The sequence below is a fragment of the Papio anubis genome, chromosome X, assembly GCF_008728515.1.
Source record: "Papio anubis isolate 15944 chromosome X, Panubis1.0, whole genome shotgun sequence".
In the NCBI taxonomy this organism is placed as follows: Eukaryota; Metazoa; Chordata; class Mammalia; order Primates; family Cercopithecidae; genus Papio; species Papio anubis.
Window position 1 is genome coordinate 101,151,403 of NC_044996.1, and position 27,274 is coordinate 101,178,676.

Genomic DNA, 27,274 nt, shown 5'->3' on the forward strand with positions numbered 1-27,274 from the left:
GGGACGCCAAGGCGGGTGGATCATGAGGTCAGGAGATGGAGACCATCCTGGCTAACATGGTGAAACCCCGTCTCTATTAAAAATACAAAAAATTAGCCAGGCATGGTGGCGGGCGCCTGTAGTCCCAGCTACTCGGGAGGCTGAGGCAGGAGAATGGCGTGAACCCGGGAGGCGGAGCTTGCAGCGAGCCGAGATAGCGCCACTGCACTGCAGCCTGGGCGACAGAGCCAGACTCCGTCTCAAAAACAAACAAAGTGCTTCTGATCAAAACTCTTACTTTTGGTTTGGAATACAAGGCCCATTGGAGATGTCAGAGTTCACGAAATGACAACAAGACACTTTAGAGATCACACACAGGGTGCCCCTGGGTGGGCTACTGGCCTAGAGGCCCTGATCCCCAACGGCCAGCTGGAGGACAGGGCAGAACACAGTATAGAAGCAGAGTTGGGAAGCCTGCCCAGCCCCCATCACCTCGCCCACCAGCCTGGGTCAGGCCACCAGCCCGCTACATCTAAGGGCAACACTCACCCGCCCCCCCCCCCCCCCCCCCACGCCTCTCCTTTACCACGCCTCTTTTCACTGCCCAGCCACATGTCTACCGGAGCTGCCGCCATTACATGCTTTTTGTTCCTCCCCTCCACCCTCAGTTTTTTCAAAAAACGTAGTTGTGGTTTATAGAGCATAGTTAAAAAATGTAGTTTTAAAAAACATAGTTATGACTGTGGTATATAACAATTTTCAGTCTTGTGGGTTTTTTTTCCCCCCACCCGGAGACGGAGTCTCAGTCTGTCACCCAGGCTGGAGTGCAGTAGCGTGATCTCGGCTCACTGAAACCTCCACCTCCTGGATTCAAGCTATTCTCCTGCCTCAGCCTCCCAAGTAGCTGGGACTGCAGGCTCGTGCCACCATGCCAGGCTTATTTATTTATTTATTTATTTATTCATTCATTCATTCATTCATTCATTCATTAGAGACGGGGTTTCACCATGTTGGGCAGGCTGGTCTCAAACTGATCTACCCGCCTCGGCCTCCCAAAGTGCTGGGATTACAGGTGTGAGCCACTGCGCCCGGCCCAGTCCTGTGTTTTATTCACTTAACATTACTGTATAGCCTCAGTATTTTTCTTATTGCCTCATGTTTTTCAAAAACATCTTGCTGGTGTCTTTATAATACTCCATGGAGAACATAGATGTGCCGTAATTCACCAAGCTCTTCCCTTTTTGTTAACTCTTCAGGTCCCCTTATTCTACCTTTTTTTTTTTTCTTTTATGATAAAAAGCTGCAAAGAACATCTTTGCACATCTAATTTTTTTCTGTATTTTGGGTTGTTTCTTTGGACTACGTGCCAGGAAATGGAGTTCCTGAGAGGAGGTAGGAATTTTAAATTGGTTCCTCATAGCGTTACATTGCCGCAGAAGAATTGTACTAACTTAAAATCTCATCCGTGATGAATGGTCCATTTAATAGGAGAAACACACACATAAACCTGATGCCTCGTTGTTATTTTAATTTGCACTTAATCTGACAGTTTCTTAGAGTGAACTTCTTTTTATTTGTTGACCTTCTCATGAATTTTGTTTATGCTCTTTTCCCATTTCTCTTTTAGGGTCTTTAAAAAATTAATTTAAAAATGTTTATAAAATTAAAGTTTAGCCATATTTTCTAGAATTTTTTGTTAGCATGTTTTTGTTTATATTTTAGTATATCAAAGTTATAACTTATTTATGTAGTTAAATTTTAATTTTTAAAAATGTTTTCTTTCTCTTTTTCTCCCAAGCCTGCAATGTCATCCCTCCTTCTGAGGCTTGACACGTATTAATTTTTTTGGAAGGTGAAAGGTATTAATTTTTATATTTAAGCCAATACTTCATCTGATATTTGGGTTGGATTTTACAGGGGGCTATACACTGATGCTTTTCCAAGTTGGTACTTTTTTGATTATTGATATATGACTCCTCTTTCATTATGTGTTAAATTCCTGTTAATAGAGTCTATTTCCAGGCCATCTATTCTTTTACACCTGCTATGTCTCTTGTTATTCTGGTATTGCACTACTTTAATAATTGAACTATTATATTAAGGTATAAAGTCTGGGAGAGCTATATCTCCTTCATTACACTCAAATTTTATAACTATCTTTAATAGGCTGAACTGTTTATTTTATCAGGTAGACTTAAAAAAATAATTCTAGGCCAGACCCGGTGGCTCACACCTGTAATCCCAGCACTTTGGAAGGCCGAGGCGGGTGGATCACCTGAGGTCAGGAGTTTGAGACCAGCCTGGCCAACATGGTGAAACCGTCTCTTCTAAAAATACAAAAGTTAGCTGGGTGTGGAGGCGTGCACCTGTAGTCCCAGCTACTTGGGAGGCTGAGGCAGGAGAATCACTTGAACCCGGGAGGCAGAGGTTGCAGTAAGTCCAGGTTGCACCACTGCACTCCAGCCTGGGTAATAGAGTGAGACTTCATCTCATAAATAAGAATAATAATGATGATAATAATAATAATAATAATTCTAAGTCCCTCCAAAATGACATTGAAATACCCACTTGAAAAGTTGTTTTAGTCTCTGCTTATCCAGAATATACTTCACCTATCCTTTTAGTCAAGCTCTTCTATTCATATATCTTCTAGTAAATCTTTTTAGAGTTTTATCTGGGTCAGAGTTTTTATTAAAACTATTTTTAAGTATTTTGTAATTTTTTATTATGAACATACTTTCCCCCCACTGTATGGTCTAGCTGGTTATTGCTGACACATAAGAATATTTTAAATTCAGGTATGGTTGTACTGAAATCTTTGTTAGTTTTTCAGCCGTTGTCTACATCATTATTTTATCTACCCATAATGATAATTTTTGTCTCTTTCTTGCTAATATTTTTACTTCATATCTTTCTACATTGTCAGTGCTTTTAAAAACAATATTAAATAATGATGCTAGTAGGGGCATTATTGTTCTGTTCCTGATTTTGGTAGGCACATATTTTAAATAAGTATTATGTTAGATATTTAGGCTGTTGTTTTAAAGCAGATCCTTTTGTAATCTTGTTAAGGAACTACCCCTTGCATTTAAAAATGTATGTGGTAGGAAATGGTGTGAGATCATTATATATATGCTCATATTTCCTAATTGGGAAACATGTTGGCATCTGTGAGTAAAATGCTGTTTTTTTGTGTGTATAGGTGGCTTGTAACTGTTACAGACTATTGAATTCTGTTTGCTTGTATTTTACTTAGGATCTTTCTTCTATAAATCATAAGTAGTGAAAGTGCTCTGTAGCAGTAGTTCTCAACTCTCGCTTGCAGTTTGTAATCACTTGGGGAGCTTTAAAAATTACTGATGCCTAGGCCCACCCGGAGAGAATCTGATTTCTCTCTCTCTCTCTCTCTCTCTGTGTGTGTGTGTGTGTGTGTGTGTGTGTGTGTAGGGGATGGTGGATGTCTGTGGTCGGGGTGGGGATGCTGGTGGTGGGGACAGTGTGGCCAATGCATCAGGATTTTTAAAAGCTCTATAGGTGATTCTAATGTGTAGCAGGGTGAGAACTATTGTTTTACAGTTACTTTTTTTTCATGGTACATCTATTAGGCATAGGAATTCACCTTCGTAGCTTTCCATCTTTTTTTGGTATCCTGGGGAGTTATATAATTTGGTGATTTTCTTTTCCTTGAAAGTTTGAACAAATTCATTAGTAAATCATCCTGGTTGGAGGCTTTATTGGGGCAATTCTTTGGTTACTTTTTTTCACTTCTTACTTGGTTATTAGCTTATTCATTGTGTTTTTGATAAGTCACGGTTCTTACAGAACATCACTTATTTAATTGCAATTTTAAAATTCATTTTCATATGTTTGCATGATTATTATAAAATAATTTATCTTATAGTTTATATCTTATAATTGCATCTCTGTCGTGCACAATCTCATTTCTCATTTTATTTATATTTTTCTTGCCGAGCTTTCTAAAATCTTATCTCTTTTATTTATTTAAAAAGTCCTTGGGTTTATTTATTGTAGTTGTTTTTCTTCTTTCAAATTTATATATCCATACTATCTTTTTTTGCTTCCTGTTTTTCTTAGGACAAGTTTTTGCTTTTTCAAAACCTTTTGTTTGTTGTTTTGAGGTAGTCTCATTCTTTCGCCTGGGCTGGAGTGCAGTGGCATGATCATGGCTCACTGCAACCTCTGCCTCCTGGGTTCAAGTGATTCTCCTGCCTCAGCCTCCTGAGTAGCTGGGATTACAGGCATGTGCCACCAGGCCCAGCTAGTTTTTTTGTATTTTTACTAGAGACGGGGTTTCACCATATTGGACAGACTGGTCTTGAACTCCTGACCTCAGGTGATCTGCCCGCCTCGGCCTTTCAAAAAGTGTTGGGATTACAGGCGTGAGCCACCGCGCCCGGCTTTAAAAGCTTTTGTTTGAATCATTGCTCACTGATTCTAAACTCTGGCTATGTTTCAGAATTATCTGCGGAGAGTAGGAAAGAAAAAGGTATTTTGTACTTGCCTATTTCAAGGTTCATGGTTGAGACCTCTATAACAAAAGACAGATTAACAAGAGAAAAGCACACAAATTTATTTAACGAAAGGTTGAGGAGACATGGAGCCTTCAGAAATGATCCAGAGAAACAGGAGAAAACTGTATTTTTGTGGACAGTCATGTAGAACTATGATTGGAGGACAAAAGGATATGATCTAATGGTAATAAACTGGGGGGAACTTACAATAGCAAGACTTGTTTGTTCAGATTTTTTTTCTTCATCCCTATGTGACACTCCTTTCCTCTGGGTATAGGGCAGGACACCTGTCACATGCGAGTCTATAGGGAAGGAGGAAGGGAGAAGGTCAGACAATGACCTTCCTAGGTTTTATGACCTGCCTCCAGGGAGAATGATGAGAAGGTCAGAGAGACCTTCCTGCTTCTACCTTTTTCTCAAATGCTAAGGTGCCATGTGCCTCGGCATATTTGCTGAGGTAACATGTCCTGAACCCCATCAGTAGCTTTTAAAAAACAGTAATAGTCCCCTCCCCAAGGTTCTGATTTAATTTATTTAGGCAAGGTCTGAGTTTTTTGTTTGTTTGTTTGTTTTGTTTGTTTTTCACGGAACGTCACTCTGTCATCGCTCAGGCTGGAGTGCAGTGACGCAATCTCGGCTCACTGCAACCTCTGCCTCCCAGGCTCCAGTGATTCTCCTGCCTCAGCCTCCTGAGTAGCTGGGATTACAGGTGTCTACCACCGTGCCCAGCTATTTTTTGTATTTTTAGTAGAGATTGAGTTTCGCCATGTTGGTCAGGCTGGTCTCAAACTCCTGACTTCAGATTATTCACTCACCTCGGCCTCCCAAAGTGTTGGGATTACAGACATGAGCCATTGTGCCCGGCCAGGTCTGGTCTTTTAAAACTTTTTTAAAGTTCCTAATACGTAGCCAAGGCTGAGAATCACTGTTAGCGATTTATCCTGTCTCTCAGACTCTCAATTCTTTTATGTAATAATTTTAATCTATTAATTTACCCCAGATTGCAAATTTGCCTAGATCCTATAGGTTTGTATGGTCTTATATTTTATTATATACTTTTATAGAAATTTTATTTTATACATTTATATAAATTTTATCTTTATACTTTTTATATTTTTAAATTTATTTTTGGTACAATTATGAGGAGTGACAATTTTTGTTTATAGGTACATTATACACTTCTAGTTGTATCACTTTGTGATCAGTGAGTATAACTTGTGTAATTTTACTGTTTTTAAAATTTATTAAAATTTTTGTGAATTAGCATATAAGTTTCAGATCTATTTCTGTAAATATATATATTGTCATGTATAAAGGAGCCATCCTCTATATGCAACACAAAATTTATTATCATTTATTTCCTTGATTATGGGACTTCATAATCATAAGAGAAACCATTGATTTAATAATAGCTTTTTCAGGAAGAGTAAGCAACATTGTATTAAATGTACACAAATTTTTATTGTCTACTAACATATAGAGCACGCATTTATCCTTACCATTATGTCCCTTTTATAGTATTTCACAATTTAAGTCTGAGCCTTTTTCATAAAATCGAGCTTAAACATATTAAACTTGGACATGTGATGTTGACCTCTTTATAAAATGTTGAGGTTATTGAACATTGCCAATGTTTTGTCTTTCTTTCCTGATAGCTTCTCTAGAAATTCAGCTGTAAGTTTTTGACACTTAGATGTTTGGCTCCTGAAGTAATAGTCTTTCTGACTCACGTATTGGCCACATCAGCCTCCCCATTTTTAAAAATTATATGATTTATTCTAAGAGATTAGGCTTTGGCTTTTGCCTTACAGTTGCATGGTCTAGCCTGCAATGGACAACCTTCTCCATGCAATTATTTTTTGTGTCATACTGCATCAGACAACAATTATTTTCAAATATTTTAAGTGAAAATTAGGAATCTAGTGTTAAAATCCAGCTGTTTGGGATATGCAATGCAAAGCAAATAACTCAACTGACATGAAGATAGGATAGATCCTACTCTACAAAGCTAAATTTGCACCAGACATCAAGTTGGAACTACTTGCCCATCAAAATGCATTCTTGATTGCTTTGAGATTCTTTTTGCTTTAATTGTAAGAAGATCCTGAATTCAGAAATATTAACATTTAAAATTTTTCCTTTGTAATGAGGAAATCATATACCTGTTATTTAAAGCTAATTGATTTCAGATTTCAGGGTTTTTTTCTTTTTCTTTTTTTTTCTGTCACCCAAACTGGAATGCAATGGCATGATCATGGCCCACTGCAGCCTTGAATTCCTGGGCTCAAGCAATTCTCCTGCTTCAGCTTCCTGAGCAGCTTGGACTATGAGGCATGCACCACCATACCTGACTAGTTAAATAAAGGAAAATTGTTGGAGAGACGGGAACCCATGTGTCGCCCAGGCTGGTCTAGAACTCTTGGCCTAAAGTGATTCAATCCTCCCGATGTAGCCTCCTAAAGTGTTGGGATTACAGGCATGATCCACTGTGCCCAGCCTAAGGTTTTATATCCTCTAGACTAAGATTAAAATTCCAAATGCCTTGAGGATCAGGCAGGTAACCTCATATAATACCATAGGGTCTGCAGAGGCCTGTGGAGGACTGAAGATCACATGCCCCCACCAAATGATATATATATATATTCTGTTTTCAAGAAAATTGCAGCCAGTTACATCCTCTAGGACCTTATTTTTCTTTTTTCTTTCTTTCTTTCTTTTTTTTTTTTTTTTTTTTTGAGATGGCGTCTCACTCTGTCACCCAGGCTGGAGTGCAGTGGCACAATCTTGGCTCACTGCAACCTCCACCTCGCCGGTTCAAGTGATTCTCCTGCCTCAGCCTCTTTAGTAGCTGGGATTACAAGCATGTGTCACCACACCCAGCTAATTTTTGTATTTTTAGTAGAGATGGTATTTCTCCATGTTGGTCAGGCTGATCTCCACACCCCGGACCTCAAGTGATCCACCTGCCTCGGCCTCCCAAAGTGCTGGGTTTACAGGCGTGAGCCAACGTGCCCAGCTTAGGACCGTATTTATCTAGTTTCTGCTTGATATCATAAATGATGATAACACCTTACATCATAATTATGTTCCTATAAATTTTCATTTTTAACAGTTTTTATTTTAGGTTCTGTTTTCTGGATTCTCTGATACATCAAGTTCCATTGCAATTAGATCATTTATTTTTGCAAGATCACTTTTTAATCTATTTGGTGTCTCTCCTCTTACATTCTACTTTGCCACATTTTACAATTTCCTCTTCCTCTTCGTTTTTTATCTTTCCATCTCTACCTCATTCTGACTTGCTCTGTATCTTTCATGCTGGAGTTTGACAGCCCTGTATTCTCATGGGACCAGAATATGAAATATCACTCTGTCCCTCATCTGGACATATTGAAGCCCAACCTAAGATAATGGCTTTCCTTTTCTCTTTATTTCAATTTAGCATCCTTCTCTTTTAATGCATCATTTGATTGATAAATATTTCATGATTACATACATGACAGTTGACCTATGCCAATTGTCAATTGACCTGTGCCAGTGCAGTCATTCACAAATTTATACTGGTAGCATTCAGTATATAGAGGGGGGTGAGAGCCAGGAATATTCTCTCTACACTTTCCTACTTGATTACAAAGAAAAAAAAATTCTCAGATTAAATATTACCTACCCTGAAAGTTTGATGAAGCCCCAGCTCTTTCTCCTTTTAGGTGTTCTAACATCTTTTTTTCCTTAAAAAAATTTTTTTAAAAAAAATTATTTTTGAGACACAGAGTCTCATTCTGTCACACAGGCTGGAGTGCAGTGGCGAGGTCGTAACTCACTGCAACCTCAATCTCCTGGGCTCAAGCGATCCTCCCACCTCAGCCTCCCTAGTAGCTGAGACTACAAGTACATGTAACCATGCCTGGCTAATTTGTAAATTTTTTTGTAAAAACAGGGTCTCATTATGTTGCTCAGGCTGGTCTTGAACTCCTGGGCTCAAGTGATCCTCCTGCCACAGGCCTGGGCCACTGTACCCAGCTCCCTCCCTCTACTTTTTAAAAGTTGAAATATAATTCACATAACAAAAACTCACCATTTTAAAGTGTCCAACATGACTCAGTGTCTAATATCTTTTTTTTAACTGAGGTAAAATTCACGTAACATAAAATTAACCATTAGCCATTTTAAAGTGCAATTCAGTGACATTTAGCATATCCACAAGGCTGTGCAACCATCACATCTATCTAGTTCCAAGACTTTTTTGTCACCGCAGAAGGAAACTCTATACTTGTCCAACAGCATCTTATCTGAAATGTTCACTCAATACAAATGTGACAGCATTCTAGCAATGGGGTTTAGCTAACCTAATTGGAGTCAGGCCAGACAAATTCCTTAAGAAAGCAGCTGAACATAGGACTATTTGGGAATGAAGCCAAAGGTGCCATTTTGAAGGGAGTAGATCTCTGGGCTCATCAGACTCTTAGAACCTGTTCCTGTAAGGACAGTGCCTGGTTAGTATTTGTAACTGGTATGTGCATTTTGAATATAATCATTTCACTAAAATTTATTTCTAACATCACTTACGGCAATTGACAAAGCTTCTTATGTTGATCAGAGAATAAGCTACTGAGGCATTTTGTTAGCTACTTCTGAAGTGTGGGCTTCTGATAAAAATTTGCTAAGCACTCCTGGAGTATATGTTCTTAATTAGGTTAACTGACCACCACCCCTAGAGGGTAGATTGCATCTAACAGACTCACTCATATATATCATATTGTCCACATTAAATAACCCTGGAGTTACATCATATGCACAGTTAACTTTTGCAACTTCAATTATAAAAATTGATCAAAAGCGAGAAACACAGAATATTTAAATGGAGCTCTCACAGAGCTTGAGCCACAGGTCAAGCTTGAAATGGTAGCCTGAATCTACTTTTCCCACAGTTGTCCTCAGTTACCTTGTCGTGCTCAGTGTGTGAGCAGGATGCCATATTAAGAATGTTTCCAGTGGTTAAAGATATATATTATTCATACAACATGGCACCTAAGCATAAAGAAATGATTTTAACTGGTCTTCAACTGAAGAAGCAGGCAGTCATCTGCTTCAATATGGGAGAAAAATGGGCTGTGTTTTACTTTACTGAGAGGCACAGTTTTCTAAAGTAGTTAAGGAATTTTCAAAGATATTTTTGACTATCTCTGAATTTTACCATAACTGCTTTAGAATCCACCTGTCCTTCCCTTCCTTATTCCCTACCGCCCCCATACAAGATGAGTCTGAGTCTAGCATTGGGCTAGGCTCCTTGAGGTTCCCGAAGTGTAAGGTGGCGTCTCCAGGGCATTGGATGAATTTCAGATATGCCTGCTTGGATTGCCTGAAGGCAAGCAATCGTCTGGACTAACAGTCAGGATAATTTTATGCCAGAACCAAGGCAGCTTTGTGTTATTGTTAATGGGAAAAAAATGACAAAACTTATTCATCTTGTGAGAAAGAATATTTTGTCTCTATAACACATACATTTAGAATCCCACTGTGAAATCCCAAAGGCAGACTCTAGTTCAGTTTATGGTAGAGCTGAACGATGGATGTATTACTTGAATATCATTTCCTTGTTCTAACCAGATGGTGATAAAAGTATAAAATAATCTTTATGTATTGTATCTTAGATTGTATATCCATTCGCATAGCTGATGTGTAGAATGTCTTCTTGGAAAAATTCTCTCTACTTTTTTCTTTATATTAACAAAAAGTATGCACGCAGCTGCTATGTTGATTTTAAGTTTGCTGAATTTTCTTTTCATTTCTTAGTTTCTAATTATGATTCCAACAGGTATTATCTTTTGATGCCTATTTGGAAGAGGAAGTACCTGATAAAAGCCAAACCAACTACAGAATAAGATACTACAAAATCTACTTCTACCCTGAAGATGACACAATACAAGTCAATGAACCAGAGGTGAAAAATAGTGGATTGCTTCAAGGTATCTATTTAAAGCAGAGTTATGGTTCCTTCACTTCTGACTCCTGCCTTTATATACTGCCTGCCTTTAGCTTTTCAAAAGACTGAGTGCTACTGTTTAGGCTGTCTAACCTGCTGGCAATGGTGAATATAAACATGCCATTAACATGTAGTTATTGATGGTGACTTACCAGCTTTCTACCCTCTGCACCTCAACGTTGGCTGGGTCTCTCACTCCTCTGTGGCATATTTGTATCCTTTCAGGTGCTGCTCTGGTATGAGTAAACTCTCCTGTGCCTTTAACTTTTTCCTCAAACCCTTTGGTCACTTTGCTGTGAGCAGATCACTTCCTTCACAACACCATTAGGGGAGAAGAGAAAGCTGTTCTCTACTGCAGCTTCCAGATTGGCATTCTCTTCTTTCTTGAATTTACTGTCATTTGTTTCAACCACCCCCTCCTCATCCTCATACCTGGTAACTACAGACTTCAGTGGTACCTCACCAGAGAGTCATTGTTCCTTCACCCTGTGTATGCCAGTCATCTTTGTCCATACTCCTCTCAGCCACAGATAAGAGTTAACTCTGTGATGTGGCCACCAGAGAAGCTAATCCTATGTTGCATTAAGTATGACAGAGATCAATGGAGGTGACTGATTTCTTCTGTTTGTGCTGTGGGTCCTTCTCTTGGGATGCTGCTGAGTTCTGGTTGACTTCAGGGGACAGCAACTACGACGGTGAAAGAACTGAACATTTGCCATGTGCAAGACAGAATAGTGAAAAGGGATATTTGTCTGTAATGGGGAGACTCAAGTGTGCTTGATAAATGTCCTCAGGAATCTAAAGGTGTCATGTGGAGAAGGGGTGACCTTATTTCTGTATCTTCATGTCTTCATGGATGGGACCTAGGGATCAGAGTTCAGGTCAATAAGAGGAAGAGCTTTCTGGCAGAGAGCTGCTGGAAGTTGTAGGGAATGGACCTGGATAGGGTTGGGGTTAGGGGTCTGGTGTAGGGGCGGAGGAGAGGAGAGTCACAGACTTGTTTGTTCCCTCATGTAAATTGATGGCCCTGGGGGCAGGTCAGGGGTTGTTTTTCACTGACAGCCTGCTAGAAGTATGAGACGATTTGAGTGTTTGTTTGGTCGCTGGTGTAAATGACCTTTCAGGGTACTTAGTTCCTTGAGGAGCTGATTCTTGGGTGTGTTGTTGTTTCTTTGCCTTTTAGAGTATTGCCACCTCCAGTATCTCAGTCTCTGAAATTGCCTTCTCTAACTATAATCTCTACTCCTTTTACTTTCCCCACTTGCTCATAACTACCATCCCTATTCTTCATTCTCCTAGAAAAACATATCCTGAATATGTCCATGTCTTTCTATCCCCTTCTGTACCATCCTCATTCAAGTTACCCTCATATGTTGACTAGAGGAATGGAATATCTGCCTAACGTGATCTCTCTGTTTCCATTCTTTCTCCTCCTACAATCTGTTCTGTATGCGGCAGGGAGAGTGTTGTGTGGGATGTCACCTATATGCAGTGGTGGCCTTTGAGAATTATACATGCAGGCTGTCCCAGAGGACACAAAACACAAGGCTTATGGATCACATTAAAATCCATGAATCACATGATACATTAAAGTAATTTAAAACACATGATGAGAAACGAGGGAAAGAGATAGGGTAGGTTCACACACTTGGGACAGGGTACAAGTAGGCAGAAGGACCATACTGCCTGAATCCTGGCATCAGCAATGGTTCTGTCTCTGCTTCACTAACCTTCCCTGCTACTAGTATGGTTTGGAGACCAGAATTGAGGGTCAAGCAAGTAGAACCACAGACAGAAGGGGCCTCGGGCTGAGGGCACACCCTTGCTCTGTTGGAGAGATGCAGGGAGAAGTGTGCCTGGCCATGGCTGTAGCTTGTCAATAAGCCTGCTGAATAGTCTTGGGTTTTGTTTGTGTTTCTTGGGCAGAGGTCACATGGGGCCAAAATGGGTGTCACCGATGAATGAGTGGCCAAATTGAGGCCTCATAAATATTGGGTGCTCATGAATATTTAGTGTCCCTTCTATATTTAACATATCATGAATATTTAGAGCCCAGGTGCCTCATGTATATTTACGACCTACTGAAGATCAGTTATCTTTTGGTTTTTCCATCCCTTTCTTTCTATGTTTAACATGCCCATGCTCTATTTAGCCTACCTTCCTATTGTTATTTAACACATCTCATGATTTCTGCCTATGTTGAACAAATTTTGCTTTCTAATTACTAATCTAGGCCTATGGGCTCTGTATTGATATACCACAATGAGTACAAGGGGGAGAAGCAGGAATTTGAGGGCCATGGGCTCTGAGAATAAGGTGGTCATGCAACCTCATTACATTGACTTCCTTCAATGCTCATGAGATTGAGGTTTTTCTTAGAGCGTGGCTTCATCGTGTCTGGTGGTTGGAATAATGAATTTGGAGCCAGCCAGCATTGCCAAGAAGTGTTTGTTGGATGCCTACTCTGTGTCAGGCACTGTGCTGTGTTTTGGGAAAATGGACAAAAGGACTGAGTCCCATCATAGCCCTATCTCATGGAGCAATAATAGGCCACCAGATTGGAAAGGAAAGGGAGCAAGGCCACCAGTCCAAGAGTTTTGCAATTGTTCAGGCTAGAAATGCTGAGTGTCCAAACCAGGACAATGATTGTAGGAACAGAAAATTAGGGAAGGATTTGAGAGACATTTGGTTGGCAGAGTTGATAGGCATTGGCCTGTGATTAAATACAGAGAGTGAGGGGGGGAATATCTAATGAAAAAGTGCCTACCTTATCATTATCTCATTTAATCTTCTGATGACCATCTAAAATAGTTATTGTCACTATCAGCTTTTACAGAAAAGGAAACAGGCGTAGGGAGGTAGTTTGCTCAGCCTGTTTTGCATTGCTCTAAAGGAATACCTGGGGCTGGGTAATTTATAAAGAAAAGAGGATTATGTGGCTCACAGTTCTGCAGACTGTACAAGAAGCATGGTACCAGCTTCTGCATCTGGTGAGGCCTCAGGAAGCGTTTACTTGTGGTGGAAGGTGAAGGGAGAGCAGGCGTGTCACATGGCAAGACGGGGAGCAAGAGAGAAAGGAGGGGATGCCGGGCTCTTGTTAACAATCAGATTTTACCGTTACCAACAGAAAGAACTCACTCATTACTGCGAGGACAACACAAAGACATTCATATGAGATCCACCCCCATGACCCAAACACCTCCCAGCAGGCCCCACCTCCAACATTGGGGATCACATTTCATCATGAGATTTGGAGGGGACAAATATCCAAACTGTATCGGCCTCAGAGGTCTCTGTGGTTGAGTCATGATACCTTTATAAAGCCCAGGAGCACAGAGCAAGAAACAGGATTGGGATTTGAAGCTGGGGTATGTTTCAGGGCATGAGGCCTTTGAAGGGGTGTTAGGACATCTGTGTGGTGATGTCCCTCCAGGCAGGTGGAAACTTGGGATGTGTTTTCAGGAAAAGAGTCAAGACTAGAAATGGAGATTGGGAATCAGAGGTGCCCAAATCATGACCAGGCTATTCTACCATGTTAGAGGAGAGCCACTGGTGAGGTGACGGAAAGAGAAAGAGAATTCAGTTTAGTGTCTCTACTTGGTTTTACTAGTGGTGGGAAAAGAGGAAGATTAGTATGAGGAGGTATTATGAGCTGTCCTCATTGTTCTTTGTGTTCTAACTGACACACTATCCACTCCCTGGCCATTTTATTTGGTGAATTTGGCTTAATGGTAAATCTTTCAGGAAATAGGGAAATACCTTAACATTTTAAAAACAGGTTTTCACAAATTTTAAGGTTAAAAGTATGACATTTTACAAAGAGACAAGAGGTTTTAGATTCTTTAGGGTCATTTAAAACATATAAGGCAGTTTTTAAAGAGTGGCGAGAATGCATTAGAAAATGGTTGAAGATTATTTAAGAACAAAGAATTTACAATTTATAATTTCTGTGGATATCTATTTTACTTATGTGTATTTGATTATGTAATAGTATTGCTGTAGCAAAAAAAAATTCTTACAGGTTTTTATCGAAACATTTTGTTCTGATATTCTGTAACTAAGCTCTGCTTATTTTCTGATTACTTTCCCACCATGACACCAAACTTGCAAAAATGATAGACTGGAGGTCACAGGACACCCCAGGCCTGGGTTAGTGACTTGCATTATTGTTTTCATTATTACCTTTCAAGTGAAAGCTCATAATCCTATAGCTCACTGGCTCCTGTCCAGTTCATCTTAGTTTTATTAAACTATCCAAGAAGAAATATGAAATGTGACTTCTTTTAGAATCTTGGAAAGGCTTTTATTAAGACTTCAATTCTTTCAGACTCTTGATTTCAAATCTCACATAGGCAGATTCCAAAGGCAAGCCGAAGATAGTCATAATGATGTACTTGAAAATCATTCTTGTGTAAGGAGGGAGGAATGCTATCATAAAGGCTCAGGAAAAAAAGACCTGAGTAAAAGACAATTTTAAAGTCTCTGGAAATTTTCCGAATTTTTTATTGGTTCACTGTGGTCAGGACATTTCCCTGTGTGAAGACACAGCTCAAGAGTTGTGTATAGAATATACAGTAATCACGCTGCGTAATGACATTGAATTTGTTAGCAGAGTAGAGAAATTTGGAAGGCTGTAGCAAATCCTGTAGAAAGCAAACATGAATAACACTCTGTCACCAAGCTTTGTTTAGAGAGAAACCAGTCTCTCTTGAAATATTTAATATGAGAATTCTTGTTAAGGAAGGTCTATTTGGACTGCAGATAGTTTGAAAAATCATTTAAATGCCTTCTTCGAGCTTTTCTAAATTAAGCGATTGGAAAAAAGAAAATACACTTAATGAGCCAGTGGTTCAGGTGTCAGTGGGACAGGGTAGGTAGTGTTTCTTTCAGTTGTGACGAGTGGCCTGGGCTTGCTTTCCATGCATCTGGGCCCTGGGAAGAGGCAAATGGTCAAGATTAGGTGCCGTGCATTGATGGTCTTCCTGTCACTTCCATAGGATTTTGATATTTTCTAAATGAATTTGGAGGTCAGATGCATTTGTTTCTTGTGTGACCATTTGAAAATTTGTGCAACTGGAGGAATTATAACCCTCCCCTGCTCCCTTTTAGTTGCCTCTATTATCATGTAACTTTTTACGGTGGGGGGAGTTTGGAATCAGCCAGAAACAAAAGAGGCATCTATTAGCATGGTACCAAAATAGGCATTCATGCAGCTTCTAATCAGAACAACATATTTTTAATATTCACAAGTTCTTGTTGGCAAGAAGATTTGTGTGTGTTATGAGTCAAGAAAGCCAGTGTTGCACTTCAAGGCTTGCTTTCATTTCTTGCCAGGACATCACTCTCTTTTCGGTTAGATGTGTTATATTTATAGAATGTGTTGCTTTTCTGCTGGAATGTAGTTAAAACAACATTATATCAAGCCAAGAATGTCAGAGGTTAACCCAGTAGTTTTACCTCTAATTGTCTAGCAGAATAATTGTCAGTTAAATACACCAAGTCCAGACTAATCTGTGCTAAAGAAAGCATAATGATTAGAAATGTGCCATGATTTTCTTTTATGGTCTATACCAGTTGTTCTCAGTTGAAAGTGATTCTCAGAATCTCCTAGCCCATCCCAGAATTTTTTCTTCTGTAGACATGGGGTCAAGAACTGGCTTCCCTGTGGTTCTTAGTTCATCTTAGTTGAGAACACTGATTTCCACTAATGACTTGTTTTGGCCCCTTAAAAAGGTAGTATTTCTTATATATATTTTTATTACTCTAAGATAATCTACTTGATCAAGCAAATGTAATCACACAAAATAGAAGTCATTCATTCATATGCCATTCACTCTTATTGGGCATATACTGTATTTAGGTATTATATCCCATAAAGTGGTGGAAGGGTGGTGGGAAGGTTGCCAGATGAAGTATAAGATACTCAGTTATATTTGAATTTCAGGTAAGCAGTGAAGTTTTTAGTATAACTATGTCCCAAATATTGCATAGGACATAGTTATATTAAAGAATTTGGCTGGACATGGTGACTTACACCTGTAATCCCAGCACTTTGGGAGGCGGAGGTGGGCTGATAACTTGAGGCCAGGAGTTTGTAGACCAGCCTGACCAACATAGCAAAACCTCGTCTCGACTAAAAATATAAAAATTAGCTGGGCGTGGTGGCACATGCCTATAATCCCAGCTACTCAGGAGGCTAAGGCAGGAGAATCACTTGAATCCAGGAGGCGGAGGTTGCACTGAGCTGAGATCACACCACTGCACTCCAGCCTGGGTGGAAAAAAAAAAAAAAAGAATTCTTCGTTGTTTATCTGGAATTCAGATTTCACTGAGCAGCCTATATTTTAATTTGCTAAATCTGGTGACCCTAGAGGGTGAACACTGGGGAGGGAACCAGGTACCTGAGGGATCAGAGGAGGAAAAGCCAGTATCCACTAGAGAAGCTGGCATTTGAATGGTACCTCAAAAGTTTCTCTAGATAAAGATGGAAGAGAAAGGCAGAATAGTCAAAAGGAGCAACATGAGATAAAGTGGTGGGACAATAAATTGGGAAGTATTTGGAAGCAGATCATAGATTGAATAGGGAAAACTGGGCAAGAAGGTGGTCATGCAAGAGGACATTAAAGCATCTGTTATTTTGGTGCTTATTCAGTGGCTAAGGGGGAGATGCATAGGGTTACTGTTTCTTATTGTGAGCAGAAATGTGGAATTTTAAACTTCTTACTCTTGTGCTGCGAGGTGGGTGCCAGGTTATGTATATAAAAATAGTTATTCTTGTGAAACCAAAACTCTAAAGGTAACATGTTAGAAAAATAAAAGTAAAAGTATACAAGTCATTTTAGTGGAGGAATATATAGTAAGCACAAGAGGAAGAAAAGACTCTGTTATATGTGATTGTGGTTAAGGCTCTTAGTATTTTTAGGGCACAAACTTGTAGATGGGATGACAAGTGGCAATTGCAGTTATATCTTCATTTACCTAAGAAATATCTGCCTCTAGACTTGGGTGTACTCTAAGTCTGCAGCATTACTAAAATGAAATTAACATACTTAAATTAAAATAGAGGTGACCTAGGTGCAGTGGCTCACGCCTGTAATCCCAGCACTTTGGGAGGCCGAGGCAAAAGGATTGCTTGAGGCCAGGAGTTCAAGACCAGCCTGGGCAACAAAGCAAGACTCTGTCTCTACAAAAAATAAAAAATTAGCCAGGCGTGGTGGTGCATGCCTGTAATCTCAGCTACTCGGGAGGCTGAGGTAGGGAGGGTCACTTGAGCCTGGGAGGTTGAGGCTGCATTGATCCATGATCATGCCACTGCACTGTAGCCTAGGCAACCATATGAGACCCTGTCTCAAAAAAATAAATAAATAAATAAAAAATAAAATAGAGGTGAGAGTTTGGAGTCTTAATTCTGGAAGGTGAATTCCAGAAAAGTAAATTTAGTGGTATGAGCAAAGATCTAAGGCAAGTCCCAACTGAATAACATGAAAACACATTAAACATAAATGGATATATGGTCACTTTGATCTAAACCACAGGGAAATGTTAAAAAGTTAAAGCTTGAAAAGTATAGCCTGATAGCAGGGCTTTTACAAAGGAAGAGAGATGTAAAACATGAAGATGAAGAAAAGCTGGAAAGCAGGCATCTGATCCCTGGACATGTGTCCTAATAGTCTTTGTGGGGCAGTTAAGATAAACACCCGAAAATTTAAAGGGCAAATACAGTGCTTTAGTTGTTTTTCTATTTTGTAACAATATCTTGATTTATCTACCTTGATGATTTCACCTGCTCTTCAATGTGGGCCAAGGACATGATATCCTGCCCATTTCTTTGACATCCCAGAACAAATTCCTGCTGATGGAGTTTCTGCCATTTATCGTGGAAGACTAAAAACATACAAATTCTGATAATTAGAAATTTTAATTCTCAAAGGACACAGTTCAGAAACCCTATGCATATGTTATTGAAAGCTCTCATGTGCAACTGTACATTTCGAATGGCCCACATTGGTTTTCTGATTAATATGGAATTGTGACATTAGATTTTTGGTTATCAAAACTTTACTGTTAGTGTTAGACCTGCCTTTTCTTTCTAACTCATGGGTATTCAGGACTCAGGACTCTTTTTTTTAACACCAAGAACTTCCCTAGCCTTTTCTGAGAAGCATCTAGTGAGAGAAGTGTAGAGGCTAAGAGAAGGAAGAGTTGGGGGGGCTTGAAATCTGCAGGCTCCTGCAGGCAAGTCACCTGGTGGGGCAGGCCCTGCAGGGTGCATTGCCATAGCAGTGGGTGGGCATCTCTGGAAACTTCCCCTTAGAGCAGAGAGGCTGTTCTTTCAGAAGAGCAGCTTCATCATCTCTCTTTTCTTTTCATGGTGGCTGGTAGCTCTTTTATCCATTTCCATCCTGTTATGCCTATGGCTCTTCCTCCTCAAGTCATATGTAGCTGCAGTACAGTGAGATAGAGCTCAGGGCAAACTATGGAAAGTAATGGTATTTCGTTAGAGTCTGAAAGCCCAACTTCAAGATCTTTTACTGCCATTTGTTAGGGCATGACCTTGGGCATGGCATTTAACCACTCTGAGCTTTGGTTTTCTCATCCTTAAACTGAGTATTCATATTTCATGTATTATCTGCCTTATAGAATTATTGAGGATTAAATGAGAAAATGTAAGTGGAAGTTTTTCCTAGGGCTATGATGATGATTGTGATTAGTATTATTTAAAAGTCCAGTGGGTGGGCCAGTTTTTCCCACCTAGAAAAATATAGGACTCCTATTCAAAGTCTTATGGAACAAAAATCATCACTAACTTGCTTATTTGAATTTCTATAATGAAGTAAAAATTCAAGATAGATGGAATTTTTGAAGAAGCTCCTGACTGTTGAATAATTCTTATATATTTTAAAAACTGTCACAATATAAGTATTTTTAAAGTAGTATATAATGGTTCCTGAAAATACCTGAAATGCCCATCCTTTTATACATGTTTAAGTATGCAATTTGTTCTAAATGTCTAATCGTGAATGATTAAATAATTTGCATGCTGTTTTCAGTGCTATGAATTAAAGACTAATTGAAGTATAATTTTTTTGCAGTAAAATTATATCATCTTTTATGTAGTACATTTAAAAATATTCTAGGCCGGTTCTAATTTTATAGTTTTATTATTTTAATTTAATGCACCAAGTAATTAAAAATTGCTACAAAGAAAAGAAGCCAAAAATGATTTTAGTTAATTTCCCCTCAACAGAGTGAAAAGATGATAAGTAGAATAATGGAAGAGAGCCCAACACAGTTCCTGGCACATAAAGATATTCATTAAATATTCCTTAATGAATAAGGAATGACTAATTTCTAAGTGGCTCTAGACTTTGAGAAAAGGCACCATTTTCAGTGCTGTATAAAATACAAAGAAGATAGGTTGACATCTTCATATTAAAATACCTCCATGCAGAGTTCCCACAAGCCAATTTTTATTGAATCATTAGATCCGCAGTTTGCTCTGCTTTCCTTTTTCTCTTTGTTCTTGGATAGATTCTCAGGCCTAAGTCAGTTACAGATATTGAGAGACAATTCTCCATGGGTATCATGCATTTCTGTATCTCTTGCAAGCAGAGGCACTGACTTCTCTTTGTTCTGGACTATCTCTTCAAGGATGTTTATATAGCAAGTAGCTGTGGAAGACAAAAATAATCTCTCCCTCTGGAGCAAAGTATAGGTTTGCTTATAGCCTTGGAAGATAGAGGCTTAGTGTCTCCTTCCAGAATAAAGTCTAATAAAGATAGTAGCTCCCTCTGAGATAAAGAGCAGGGATGCTTATTGCTATTTATAGAAGATTTGGGTTCCCTAAGCTAAGGGTTCCTCTCCTGTAACGTAACCCACTGCATGTACAAATGTTACCTGGCCCTTATTGTGTCATCCTATGGGAATTGGGGCTTAGGAAACTGGAACAAGAAATGCTGATATTCAGGCTACTCTTACTGCTGTTGATTAATAAACTGCCTTTTGTCTCTGACCAAGGCACCTTCTGTCTTCTACCAGCATCCGTGAAACTATGGAAGGCTAACTTGTCATCTTGCAAGTAGGATAAAATCTCAAACCCTAAACAATTCTTTTTTTTTTTTTGAGACAGGGTCTCGCTCTGTTGTCCGAGAGAGTACAGTGGCAGGATCATGGCTAACTCTAGCCTCAACCTCCTGGGCTCAAGCAATCCTCCCACCTTTCAGCCTCCCGAGTAGCTAGGACCACATGTGGGCACCACCACACCCAGCTAATGTTTTTTTTAATTAATTTTTTTTTCTTTTGTAGAGACAGAATTTTGCCATGTTGCCCAGGCTGGTCTCAAACTCTTGGGCTCAAGCAATCTGCCTGTCTCGGCCTCCGATAGTGGTGGGGTTACAGGCATGAGCCACCATGCCTGGCCCCTAAACAATCCTGGACAACAGATTGCAGCAATATTTGGGTAACTTGGCTGGTATGGTGTGGTGTAGTTGATACACTCATGTAGGCAAGGAACCCTTTTACCTCCAGTGGCTGACCACTCTTTTGGATATACGTGGGGACCCTGGGAACATATTCTCCAGCCACCATGAGGAGAAATGAATGGGCATCAGGGCTGGAAGTAGAAGATGGGATGAGACCTAGAGCTTTTGGCGCAGAGCACTGGCTAGAACTATGAAGACTCTGATAAAACTTGAGGTAGTGCTTGGGTGGAGGTGGACAGAGGCTATAGAGGAAGGAGGAGGAAAAATAGGTTGATAGAGGAAAGAAGATTCCATGAAACTTCACAGCAGCCAAAAGTCATTCATCCTTATTGAAACTTCTAAGTCAGTGTTGGCACCTATCATTCCAAAGCTTATTAGCTTTTTTTTTTTCCTTTTTTTTTTTTGAGCCATGAGTACACATTTTTGTGAGTACTCTGCATTGGTGCCTTAATGCCTTGTTGAGTATGCCCACATTGAGTGCTTGCTGGTGGCTGAATGTGAACAGGCTTGTTCTGGGAAAAGACATAATGGCAGGGTCTGGTATTTTTGGTCATTCTGCCTATGTCCCCTTTCCTTCATCCCCCATCCTCACCCTAGTCTTTATGGTTTATTAAAATACTTCCCAGCCACCACTTAGGCAACTCTAACCACGTGCAAGGCTGGCCACAGAGCTCTGAACCTCAGAAGTCTCAGCTCCTTCTGACTCCCTCGGAGTTGGAACGTGCTAATGCTGCTTCCTGGAATGAGCCCTTTGCCCAGTTTTCTGTTGCGGGAAAGTATTTGGGGTTGTTAGTGAATGTGCTGCATCTTCTTACTTGATAGCCACATGATAAAACAGTTGTATTTTCTTTCATGCCATAGGGACTTCTATCCGGCGTCATCGGATTACTCTCCCGCCTCCTGATGAGGATCAGTTTTATACTGTGTATCATTTTAATGTCGGCACAGAGGTTGTCTTCTATGGTCGGACATTCAAGATTTATGATTGTGATGCATTCACAAGAAACTTTTTGAGGAAAATAGGGGTCAAAGTGAATCCCCCAGTACCATGTCCAGAAGATCCTTACATGAAGATTCGGAGAGAGGTAAGGAATTGACGTTCATTGAGTTCTTGTCTTCAAAATAAAAATTCCTTTGGAAAGTCAGTAAAGGGTGTTTGTACTCCTGATGCAGATGTCAAAGACCTTTTAGGGCCATAGTTATTCCAGTTGTTTTGTTATTCTTTGGGCCAGAGGGAAGGCTGAGTGTTAGCCACAGAGCAGGAATGACTTCCTCACTGCCTCACCCCAATTCTCTCTGTGGAGAGTCTCTCTTTCAGGTAGTAGGAGTCTTCAGTGAACTGCACAGGTGAGACAGTTTCTAGACACCCACAACTGGCTTTGTGGTCACTGATGGTGTATGAATTGTATCCACACTTCCTTGGCTTGTGTTTTTGCATTTTAGTTGCCTAACTGGCTAGAAAGATCTTTGCTTCTATACTAGTGATTTAGTGAACCAAGCCTTGGGTACACCTTTTTACTTCCCCCTAGGAAATTCCAGGTCCTCTTAGGGCGGCATTGGAATGCCGAGATGCTCTGGAAGAATAAGGAGGACCATGATTCTGGTGTACCCCCTTTAGGAAATGATATTTGTGTACAACATCTGACCCCAGCTAGGGTAAGGGAGTAAAGACTCAATATTTTTAGTATTATTTTTGTCTTCCTATGTTTTAAACAGTCCCTGGGCCCAAATTCTGTTTTCTAGAAGAATTTGAACACTCACAGGGGTAGAAGGTGGCACACCCAGCTAATCTCTTTGCTGGGACTGGATCGCAAATCTCTTGACTCTTACCCTGATTTCCATCATCATCACTTGTTTCCTTTTTCCTTTTCTATTGAAGTGTAATTACACACAGTAAAATACACAGAAATTAAGTGTACAGTTGGATGAGTCTTAACAAATACATGTACCCCTATAACCTACCCCCAGATTGAGATGTAGAGCATTTCTCTTCCCCCAGAAAGTCCCCTCATGTGTTTTTCCTATCAATCCCACTCCCCACCACAGACAACTGCTGTCCTCATTTCGATCCCCATAGATGAGTGTTGTCTGATTTTTATTGTTTTAAAACTTACAATTCATTTCCTTGCAGAGAGGTAACAAAATTTAGAACAAAATTCTCTTTGGATTCTGTTTTGATCTCTTTTTAAAAGCCACTTGTAGGATCATTCATCTATTCCTGCCTCCCAGCCCCAACAAAATTATTCTTTAATGTTGTTGTAGGCATACAACCCTCTGGAGAAATATATATATTGTTGATCTTGGAATATTTAAGGTGAAATGCCTGTATATTGATGTACAAAGGGATATTTTTGGTTTGGATTCATTTTTAGTTTTTCCAAATGCCCTGGATGAAAGAGTCTAGATAAATAGAAAGAATTTAGAATCAGCAGAGAGAATTTGAAGGAAATGGATCCAAATGAATTGCCACCCTTTGCATATGGCTACACTCATTCACTAACAGTTGTTGTTACATGATAGTGATTGTGAATGATGATGGATTATATGAAAATGCACAGAGCATCATGGGATTTCATAGGTTTATGAAGAAAATATATATATATATTTATTTAAAATTATACTTTAAGTTCTGGGATATATGTGCAGAATGTGCAGGTTTGTTACATAGGTATACACGTGCCATGGTGGTTTTCTGCACCCATCAACCCATCATCTACATTAGGTGTTTCTCCTAATGCTATCCCTCCCCTATCCCCCCATCCCCTGATAGGCCCTGGTGTGTGATGTTCCCCTCCCTGTGTCCATGTGTTCTCATTGTTCAACTCCCATTTATGAGTGAGAACATGGAGTGTTAGGTTTTCTGTTCCTGTGTTAGTTTGCAGAGAATGATGGTTTCCAACTTCATCGATGTCCCTACAAAGGACGTGAACTCATCCTTTTTAATGACTGCATAGTATTCCATGGTGTATACGTGCCACATTTTCTTTATCCAGTCTATCATTGATGAGCATTTGCATTGGTTCCAAGTCTTTGCTATTGTGAATAGTGCTGCAGTAAACATACATGTGCATGTGTCTTTATAGTAGGATGATTTATAATCCTTTGGGTATATACCCAGTAATGGGATTGCTGGGTCAAATGGTATTTCTGGTTCTAGATCCTTAAGGAATTGCCACATTGTCTTTCATAATGGTTGAACTAATTTGCACTCCCATGAACAGTGTAAAAGCATTCCTATTTTTCCACATCCTCTCCAACATCTGTTGTTTCCTGACTTTTTAATGATTGCCATTCTTTTTTTTTTTTTCTTCCGAAATGGAGTCTCACTCTGTTGTCCAGGCTGCAGTGCAGTGGCGCGATCTTGACTCACTGCAAACTCTGCCTCCCGGGTTCAAGCAATTCTCTGCCTCAGCCTCCTGAGTAGCTGGGATTACAGGGGCCTGCCACCACATCCGGCTAATTTTTTTTTTTTTTTTTGTATTTTTAGTAGAGACGGGGTTTCACCGTCTTGGCCAGGTTGGTATTGAACTCCTGACCTCGTGACCCACCTGCCTCAGCCTCCCAATGATCACCATTCTAACTGGCGTGAGATGGTATCTCATTGTGGTTTTGATTTGCATTTCTCTAATGACCAGTGATGATGAGCTTTTTTTCATATGTTTGTTGGCCATATAAATGTCTTGTTTTGAGAAGTGTCTGTTCATATCCTTTGCCCACTTTTTTATGTTTTTTTTTTTGTTTTGTAAATTTGTTTAAGTTCCTTGTAGATTCTGGATATTAGCCCTTTGTCAGATGGATAGGTTGCAGAAATTTTCTTCCATTCTGTAGTTTGCTTGTTCACTCTGATGATAGTTTCTTTTGCTGTGCAGAAGCTCATTAGCATAATTAGATCCCATTTGTCAATTTTGGCTTTTGTTGCCATGCTTTTGGTGTTTTAGTCATGAAGTCTTTTTCCCTGCCTATGTCCTGAATGGTATTGCCTAGGTTTTCTTTAGAGTTTTTATGGTTTTAGGTCTTATGTTTAAGTCTTTAATCCATCTTGAGTTAATTTTTGTATAAGGTGTAAGGAAGGGGTCCAGTTTCAGTTCTCTGCATATGGCTAGCCAGTTTTCCCAACACCATTTATTAAATAGGGAATCCTTTCTTCATTGCTTGTTTTTGTCAGGTTTGTCAAAGATCAGATGGTTGTAGATGTGTAGTATTATTTCTGAGGCCTCTTTTCTGTTGCATTGGTCTATATATCTGTTTTGGTACCAGTACCATGCTGTTTTGGTTACTATAACCTTGTAGTATAGTTTGAAGTCAGGTAGTGTGATGCCTCCAGCTTTGTTCTTTTTGCTTAGGATTGTCTTGGCTATATGAGCTCTTTTTTGGTTCCATATGAAATTTAAAGTAGTTTTTTTCTAATTCTGTAAAGAAAGTCAATGGTAGCTTGATGGAGATGGCATTGAATCTATAGATTACTTTGGGCAGTCTGACCATTTTTGCAATATTGATTCTTCTATCCATGAGCATTTGTTTGTGTCCTCCCTTATTTCCTCGAGCAGTGGTTTGTAGTTCTCCTTGAAGAGATCCTTCACATTCCTTGTGAATTGTATTCCTAGGTATTTTATTCTCTTTGTAGCAGTTGTGAATGGGAGTTCACTCATGATTTGGCTCTCTGTTTGTCTGTTATTGGTGTATAGGAATGCTTGTGTTTTTTGCACATTGATTTTGTGTCCTGAGACTTTGCCAAAGTTGCTTATCAGCTTGAGGAGATTTTGGGCTGAGATGATGGGGTTTTCTAAATATACAATCATGTCATCTGCAAATAGAGACAATTTGACTTCCTCTCTTCCTATTTGAATACCCTTTATTTCTTTCTCTTGCCTGATTGCCCTGGCCAGAACTTCCAATACTATGTTGAATAGGAGTGGTGAGAGAGGGCATCCTTGTCTTGTGCCAGCTTTCAAAGGGAATGCTTCCAGCTTTTGCACATTCAGTATGATATTGGCTGTGGGTTTGTCATAAACAGCTCTTATTATTTTGAGATACATTCCGTCAATATCTAGTTTATGGAGAGTTTTTAGCATGAAGGGGTGTTGAATTTTATTGAAGGCCTTTTCTGTATCTATTGAGATAATCATGTGGTTTTTGTCATTGGTTCTATTTATGTAATTCATTACGTTTATTGATTTGCACATGTTGAACCGGCCTTGCATCCCAGGGATGAAGCTGACTTGATCTGGATGGATAAACTTTTTCATGTGCTACTGGATTGGGTTTGCCAGTATTTTATTCATGATTTTTGCATCGATCTTCATCAGGGATACTGGCCTGAAATTTTCTTTTTTTATTGTTGTGTCTCTGCCAGGTTTTGGTATCAGGATGATGCTGGCCTCATAAAATGAGTTAGGGAGGAGTGCCTCTTTTTCTGTTGTTTGAAATGGTTTCAGAAGGAATGGTACCAGCTCCTCTTTGTACCTCTGGTAGAATATGGCTGTGAATTGATCTGGTCCTGGGCTTTTTTTGGTTGGTAGGCTATTGATTACTGCCTCAATTTCAGAACTTGTTATTGGTCTATTCAGGGATTTGACTTCTTCCTGGGTTAGTCTTGGGAGGGTGTATGTGTCCAGGAATTTATTTCTTCTAGATTTTCTAGTTTATCTGCGTAGAGGTGTTTATACTATTCTCTGATGGTAGTTTGTATTTCTGTGGGATCAGTGGTGATATCCTGTTTATCGTTTTTTATTGTGTCTATTTGATTCTTCTCACTTTTTTTCTTTGTCTGGCTATCTATTTTGACTGCTATCTATATAGACTGCTATCTATTAGCAGTCTATCTTTTTTGTTGATCTTTTCAGAAAACTACCTCCTGGATTCATTGATTTTTTGAAGGATTTTTCATGTCTCTATCTCCTTCAGTTCTGCTCTGATCTTAGTTATTTCTTGCCTTCTGCTAGCTTTTGCATTTGTTTGCTCTTGCTTCTCTAGTTCTTTTAATTGTGATGTTAGTGTGTTGATTTTAGATCTTTCCCACTTTCTCCTGTTTATAAATTTATAAATTTATAGCATTTAGTGCTATAAATTTCCCTCTAAACAGCGCTTTAGTTGTGTCCCAGAGATTGTGGTATGTTGTGTCTTTGTTCTCATTTGTTTCAAATAACTTATTTATTTCTGCCTTAACTTTGTTATTTACCCAGTAGTCATTCAGGAGCAGGTTGTTCAGTTTCCATGCAGTTGTGCGGTTTTGAGTGAATTTCTTAATCCTGAGTTCTGAGTTGATTGCTCTGTGGTCTGAGAGACTGTTTGTTATGATT

At 39.5% G+C, this 27,274-nt stretch overlaps 1 protein-coding gene across 2 annotated transcripts in view; it reads left to right on the forward strand.

The window, feature by feature from the left end:
• The window catches only part of EFHC2 (EF-hand domain containing 2), a 196,014-nt gene that overhangs the window by 60,148 nt on the left and 108,592 nt on the right, over window positions 1-27,274 (forward strand). For both annotated transcript variants that reach the window (XR_004180866.1, XM_009197435.3), the window contains exons 3-4: window positions 10,327-10,477; window positions 21,837-22,060. Coding sequence is in view for 1 of the 2 variants with exons in the window: in XM_009197435.3 (XP_009195699.2) it covers window positions 10,327-10,477; window positions 21,837-22,060 (375 nt within the window). In the remaining variant the exon portion in view is untranslated. The remainder of the gene's footprint in view (window positions 1-10,326; window positions 10,478-21,836; window positions 22,061-27,274) is intronic.